General features: G+C 46.7%; 1 protein-coding gene across 2 annotated transcripts in view; it reads right to left on the bottom strand.

Annotated features, from left to right (window-relative positions):
- Positions 1 to 3,818, bottom strand: part of LOC133049557 (ATP-binding cassette sub-family C member 4) — a 178,685-nt gene extending 174,867 nt beyond the window's left edge. For both annotated transcript variants that reach the window (XM_061133650.1, XM_061133649.1), the window contains exon 1: positions 3,603 to 3,818. In XM_061133650.1, coding sequence (XP_060989633.1) covers positions 3,603 to 3,676 — 74 coding nt within the window. In that variant the 5' untranslated portion in view covers positions 3,677 to 3,818. The remainder of the gene's footprint in view (positions 1 to 3,602) is intronic.
- Between the last annotated feature and the right edge of the window lie 4,047 nt (positions 3,819 to 7,865).

Here is a 7,865-nt window from a genome sequence, read left to right on the forward strand (position 1 = left end):
GAAAAAGCTGGCTTAAAACTCAACATTCAAAAAGAGATCATGGTATCTGGTCCCATCACTTCACGGCAAATAGATGGAGAAACAGTGGAAACAGTGGCAGACTTTATTTTTGGGGGCTCAAAAATCACTTAAGATAGTGACTGCAGCCATGACATTAAAATAGGCTTACTCCTTAGAGGAAGAGCTATGACCAACCTAGACAGCATATTAAAAAGCAGAGACGTTACTTTGCTGACAAAGGTCCATATAGTCAAAGCTATGGTTTTTTTTCAGTAATCATGTTTGGATGTGAGAGTTGGACCATAAAGAAAGCTGAGCACCAAAGAACTGATGCTTTTGAACTGTGGTATTAGAGAAGACTCTTCAGAGTCCCTTGGACAGCATGGAGATCAAACAGTCAATCCAAAAAGAAATCAGTCCTGAATATTCATTGAAAGGACTGATGTTGAAGCTGAAGCTCTAACACTTTAGCCACCTGATGTGAAGAGTCAACTCATTAGAAAAGACCCTGATGCTGGGAAAGACTGAAGGCAGAAGGGGACGACAGAGGATAAGATGGTTCGATGGCACCACTGACTCAATAGACATGAGTTTGAGCAAACTCTGTGGGAGATGATGGACAGGGAAGCCTGGTGTGCTACAGTCCATGGGGTCGCAAAGAGTCAGACACAACTGAGCAACTGAACTGACTGACTGATGGGACAAGTGCATCTGGTCCAAGATCCCACTCAACCCTCATCTCTGTGGATAGGTCCTGTACTAACCCTCAACCTGCTGGCCTCTGGGATGAAGGTGGTAGAGAAATGCAGAGCACACCCAGAGGGCTGAATTGCAGGACAGCAGGGACATCACCAGGGAGTCTCAGCAGACTGGACAATCCAGTCCCCAGCTGGATATGGTTCATTAACAAGTGCTCCTTATTTCCAATAATGGGGATGAGCAAGAATTATTCAATAAACCATGACAGGAAAATGGGCTGTTTCAGGAAAAAATGAAATTCTAGCTGGCTTTATTGTTAGAAATGAAACAAGATTAAAATAAAATGCTTACGGAGATTTAAATGATGCTGGGATTTTACAAAGACATATTATAAAAGCAACAGGAGAAACCAAAAAGAAAAGCTTGATATTCTTAATAACATATAATTTAAAACCTCTAAATTCAGAGAAATGAAAATTTGTAAAATTATAAGTGCTGTTACAAGTTATTTAAAAAAAATCTATTAATACACAATTCAGAAAAAAAAGTCAATAGGCACCAAAAAAATGTTCCATTTTTACAAATCAAACAAATTGAAATTAAAAGTGTTTGATACTTACTATCAGACTTCCTGGGGGTCCAGTGGTTAAGACTCTACTCTTCCACTGCCAAGGGGCACAGGTTCCATCCCCAGCCAGGGAACTAAGATCCTGGATGCCTCATGGCAGGGGCCAAAAACCAAAAACTGATATTAACCTTAGACCTAAAAGAATTAATTTAGGTATTCAAAGTTGATACTTAAATAAGCTCACAAACAGCTGTGAAGAGGGCAAATTGGTTTGAACCTTATGGAAAACAATGCCAGTGGGAGGGGTGGCTTAAAGCAATTGCCAGAAAAAAATTTAAAAAGCAGTTGCCAGCATCAACCTGCCACCAGAATCACCTGGAACGCTTCTTTAAACCTCATCCCCAGAGCTTCCAATTTTACAGAACTGATCTAGAATGAGTGCAGGAAAAGTGCATTTCTAACAGGCTCCCAGGTCCACACAGTCAAAGCTATGGTTTTTCCAGTAGTCATGTATGGTTATGAGAGTTGGACCATGAAGAAGGCTGAGCACCGAAAGAATTGATGCTTTTGAACTGTGGTGTTGAAGAAGACTCTTCAGAGTCCCTTGGACTGCAAGAAGATCAAACCAATCCATCCTAAAGGGAATCAATCCTGAATATTCGTTGGAAGGACTGATAGTGAAACTGAAGCTCCAATACTCTGGCCACCTGATGTGAAGAGCTGACTCATCAGAAAGACCCTGATGCTGGGAAAGATGGAAGGCAGGAGAAGACAGGGACGACAGAGGATGAGATGGTTGGATGGCATCACGGCCTCGATGGACATGAGTTTGAGCAAACTGCGGGAGATGGACAGGGAAGCCTGGTGTGCTGCAGTCCATGGGGTCACAAAGAGTCGGACACAACTGAGCGAATGCACAACAACAGGCTCCCAGGTGAGGAGGACGCTGCAGGTCTGAGAGCTGTACTTTGAGAACAGCCGCCCTAAAGCTTGATTATAGATGTTTCACATGCATCATCTCCCACAGCAAGAACCTGAATTGTCTACAAGAACAAAGGTTGTGTTTGGAATCACCTTTACGCATTTTGGAACAAGTAAGCATACCAACAGAAACAGTTACACACAGCTTACAACAGTTATAGGTTAAACAGTTATAACAGTTAACAGAAACTGCAGTTACCCACACAGGAATCACAGGCTCAGAAGTCAGACTGCCTAGTCCAGGATCCCACTTCACCACTTACTCACCATGTGATGTAGGCAACTTCCTCAAACTCTGCTTCAGTACCTTCAGCTGTAAAAGATAATAGCTCCATCTGCTCCCACAGGAAAACTGGAAATGGGTGCCTACCACAATCAATGAGAGGTCCTCACCTTCCATTTCCATGCATATATTTTTAAAATCCACAAAAACGGTCTTGGAGAGTTCCTTGCCCTGCCTGAAGTTATAGGAACAACCACATACCACTTCTCTGAAGGCTAGAGATCTGGACAAGACCCCACAGGCTTCAGGGCCCCCAAGCCCAGAGTGGTCCTCAAAGATGGGTAAATAAATATTAACAACAGGGAAAGCGGTTGGTCAAAATACCTACGCCGGTCGTCGCTGTGTCCCAGGCAAAAGCAAAACATGTTCAAGAATAGCGTCCCCATTCATTACATAAAAATTGTTTCTTTACCCACTACAAATTTGCCTTAATTAGGTACCAGACGCACACAGACAGAGGGAGGGAGGGATAGAGACAGGGTCACAGAGAGAGAGAGAGAGAGCCGGGTGCAACTGGCCGGCAGATGTCACATAAGGAACATGGTTAAAAGTGGGGACATTATTGGAAGCCGGCAATTGGTCCAGGGCTTTAATTACATAAAGAAAGGTGCTCATAAGGTGCTTGCTTAGGGAGAAAAAAAAAAACGGGAAAAAAAGTGCAGTTCTAGCTCAAAGGAACGAATTCCCAGCGGGGAGGAGGGGGGTGGTCCGCTCCTTTCTCCGGCTGGGCGGTGACTCCCCCTAGGCAGCCTCCGTTCTCCGCCTCCCCGCCTCCGGCTCCGGCTGCTCCCCCCGGCTCCGGGAACCGGAGGCTGCCGGAGCGGCGAGCAAATATACTGGGACAGCCGGCGACCCCGCGACCACGTCCCCCTCCTCGGCCTGCTCCCCCTACTCCCGCAAGCCGCCAAGCCGGCGCGGACCACGCGGCCGGCGCGGGGCGGCCCCACCGGCGGCGAGAAGCCGGGCGGCCTGGGGGAGAGCGGAAAGCGCCTCTGCCCCCGAAAGGCGAAGGCGGCATCAGGTACCCGCCCCACGGCGGCGGGGGTATCCCAGCCCAGGCGGGGCGCTCACCAGAAGAACACGCGCGAGCAGAGGTTCGCGTTCCGCAGCGGGTTGGGTTTCGCCTCCGGGTACACCGGTTGCATCTTGCCGGCCGCGGCGAGCGCGATTTGGGGATCCAACCGCTGGGGCGTTGGTGCCGCCTGCTGCTCCGGGAGGTGTTGGCCGGGATGCTGGATTTCAGGCCGCCGCGCCGGTCCGCACAGCGGGAGCCGGAGAACCACCGGCTTCCGGAAGCCGAGCGCCTGCGGCCCGCCGGGTCCCCGCCTCCGGAGGCCGCGCCGTCTCCCGGGCCCGCCTGGAGGACGCCGGCAACGCTCCGCAGCCGGATCGCCGGGAGCCCAGAGCCACAGGCCGCGAGCGGGGGCGGCGGCGGCGCGAAACGTTGGCCGGGGCTGAGGCTGCCCGGAGGCGGCCGAAGGTGCGAGGCGAAGGGAGGGTAAACGGACCGCCCGGCACTCCGGGCTCAGAGCCTAGGCGTCCACGTGCTCGCACCTGGCTGCGAACGCGGCCTTAGTTATTGCTCCCTGCCGGGGCACCGCCCCCTCCCCCAAGAACGTGGAGAGGGGAGGTGCGGTATCTGCCCGCCCCCGCTGCTCGGAAACGCCCCCTCGGCTGCAGTTTTGCAAATACCCTGAAAAAAGCTGGCAGAAGGCGTGTACAGTTGGCGCTCCAGGCATCCTGTCCTCTTGGGACCAAACTACGGTCCTCTGGGAAGTCCTCCGACGTACGGCCAAGCCTTTGACGTCGGACAACAGCAGGGTTTAGCACAGATTGTGTTTGCAGAGCGTCAAGAGCCAAAGAAAAGTAACAGGATTCGAAGAACTCAAAACGATTTTGGAAGATGAGTGAATGTTGCCACTGGGGACAGGCTGTTGGCATCTCGTGTTGCTGCATTGTGTAGGGACCTCTGCGAGCGTTTTGCTGCCCTTTTAGATTGGGAGGGATTCCCAGATGGCCCTATTGGTGAAGAACCCGCCTGCGAAAGCAGGAAACCTAAGAGACCGGGCGGGGGATGGGAGTTCGATCCCTGGGTGGGGGAGATCCTCTGGTGGCGGGCATAGCAACCCAGGTGCTCCCAATTCGCCAGTATTCTTGCCTGGAGAATCCCCACGGACAGAGGAGCCTGGGGGGCTACAGCCCTTACCGTCGTACACGGTCGGACAGGACTGAAGCACACGCTTATATTGGGAAAGGGAATCTGCAGAGAGAGAGGGTCACTTATGATTTCTTTCATCCTGTACCAGTTCCTGGTGGACTAACAGTGACATATGTCACGAAACATCAAGTTGGTTCGCATTTCTGGGGACCTAACCTAACTTTTAACTATATTGTTGTTTAGTCGCAAAGTCAGGTCTGACTCGTGCTTCCTAGACTGTAGCCAGCCCTCCAGGCTCCTCTGTCAATGGGCTTTACCCAGGCAAGATTACTGGAGTGAGTTGCCATTCCCTTCAGGGGATCGTCAGGATCCAGGTCTCCTGCATTGGCAGGCCAATTCTTTACCACTGAGTCACCTGGAAGCCAACTTCTAACTATAAGGATGCCCTAATTAAGTACATATTATCATCCCTATTTCACAGATGAGGCTTAAGGACAGAACTTGTCCAAGGTCTTAAAAATCAATAAATGATGAATTCTGATTTGGATGCATAGTTCAGCCCGGTCTGGTGGATGGACAGTGTGTGTGGACAGGTATCTAGAATACACTGAATGAATAATTTGGACCGAATGAACAAAAACTTTGACTCCCACTAAGTCTTTAGTTATTTGTGTGACCTTCTTACCAGCTCAGCAGTTTCTGGTCCCTTCCACCCTAAATGAAGAAAGATCAAAGTTCTTGGTACTTATAACAAGATCACTTTGATAATTTCCCATGTACTTTGACTGAAATCATGTTTGTTATTAATAATGACTTAGCACAACTTTGTAAACCAACAATGTGTGCACGTGTGCTAAGTCGCTTCAGTTGGGTCCCATACTTGAATTTAAAAACAAACAAACAAAAAAAAAAAAAACACCAGCTTTTAGCTTCAGTTATTCAGGTTGAATAAGTTTGTAACCCAGCAAAACTGCTGCAGGGGCCGCCTGAGCACAAAAGCCTTTCTTTTTTTTAATCCCCCATTTCTAATTTGTTAGATAACAAACTTCAGACTTCTAAACCTCCCCGTTCCAAAAAGCAAATTCAAATAGTTGCTAATAGAAACAAAGGAGGAAACCAAAGTGCAGTGATTAAAGCAGGATCCTGGTTCCTCCTCAAGGAATAAACATAACAATTATCTTTGAGTTCTTCCACAAGAACTAGGCCCCCACCCCCCACCCACCCATGAAGATGGTTACTTTAGGCTGAGCACAGGATTCCTGGAGCACTGCTCTGTTAGGTCACCAGCAACCAATGAGAAGAAAGTCACTCATCCTGCAGCCCTCACCCCAAATTTTGCCTATAGAAATGTCAACCCCAAAATCATCTGGGAGTTTGGGGTTTTTGAGTGTGAGCTGTCCATCTCTGTCTATAAGTCAATTTTTCGGTTTTCATGAAACAACCATCTCTGCCATAATGACACTTCTTGATCCATTTGGGGGTTTTTCTTGTGTTTTCCTGCATTGTCTAAAATAAATGAATGGAAAATGGAGAAAATAGTATGCTACATTAACATTAACAATGCAGTTAATGCAAACATAGAGAGAGCATGAAATAGAAGGAAGGAGATGCCTCTTCAGTCTGGTTTGGATGCATATTGGAAGTGAGCTGGTTCATTATATGTTTAATTTTAAACAAAAAAGGAATTTTTTTGAATTTGTGAAATGTCTATAACAGCTTTATTCGTAACTCCCAAAATTTGGAAATAACCAAGATGCCCTTCAGTAAATGAATGGATAAATAAATTGGCCCAGCCAGACAATGGAGTATTATTTGACACAAAAAGAACATGCATGTACCAAACCATGAATGCAAGGGAGGAAACAATGCTTATTACTAAGTGAAAGAGGCGCAAGTGGCAGATAACCCACCTGCCAATGCAGGAGACATAAGAGATGTAAGTTCGATCCCTGGATCAGGAAGATCCCCTGGAGGAGAGCAAGGCAACCCACTACAGTATTCTTGTCTGGAGAATCCCATGGACAGAGGAACCTGGTGGGCTACAGTCCATAGGGCCCAAAGAGTAAGACATGGCTGAAGCGACTTGTTAAGTGAAAATTCAATCTGAAAAGGCTACATACTGTGTAATGCTAACTATATGACCAAAAAAGCAAACCACGGATATAATAAAAAGATCAGTGGTTGCCAGAGGTTGGAGATGGGAATGAGGGATGAATGGTGGTGCACAGAGGAATTTTGGACAATAAAAATACCTTGTATCATTCAATAATGATGAAAATGTCATTATATATTTTTCCAAAACCAATCAAGAAAATTAGAAGGGCAGATTTATCTTTTCTCATGTCAACTGTTTAAAATACAGTATATAACATTACCAAAGTTATCATCATAATCTGGTTTAAAATTATCATCAGTTTCATTTTTTCTTCATTAAAAATTATTTGATTTATTAAATATTAAGCCAGAATAAATACAACTTGAGGTAAGAAAGATATTTATAATATTAATTGGTATTGTATAGTGTTAATGTTTAATCTTTGTTTTCAGTAGTCATAGATAGGCTCAGACAGTAAAGAATCTGCCTGCAGTGCAGGAGACCTGGGTTCCCTCCCTGGGTCGGGAAGATCCCCTGGAGGAGTGCATGGCAACCCGCTCTAGTATTCTTGCCTGGAGAATCCCATGCACAGAGGAGCCTAGTCAGCTACAGTCCATGGGGTCACAAAGAATCAGACACAACTGGGAGACTAAGCACAGTACAGATACATAACATTCAGGGATTTAAAAGCAGAAGCACTCTTCCCAAACATAATAAACTGAACAATTATTTTTGTTTTCTGAACAGACTTCCTTTCATTCCTTTTAGATATGAGCTCTCAGGGAAGCTGTAAGTGTAAAAGTAGCAAATTGCATCTAAATGAAATGTACATTGTTCCCTGGTAGCCCAGTGGCTGGGACTCTGAGCTCCCAATGCAGCAGACCAAGGTTGATCCCTGGTCAGGTAACTATCCCCCGTGCCACAACTAAGACTGACCACAGCCAAATAAATAAATAAAAAGAATTGTATATTTCATACCCTCATACAGCTTCAGTCAGTCAGTTCAGTCATTCAGTCATGTCTGAGTCTTGCTACCCCATGGATTGCAGCATGCCAGGCTTCCTTGTCCATCACCAACTCC

This window comes from Dama dama, chromosome 30 (genome assembly GCF_033118175.1).
Source record: "Dama dama isolate Ldn47 chromosome 30, ASM3311817v1, whole genome shotgun sequence".
NCBI classification, from domain to species: Eukaryota; Metazoa; Chordata; class Mammalia; order Artiodactyla; family Cervidae; genus Dama; species Dama dama.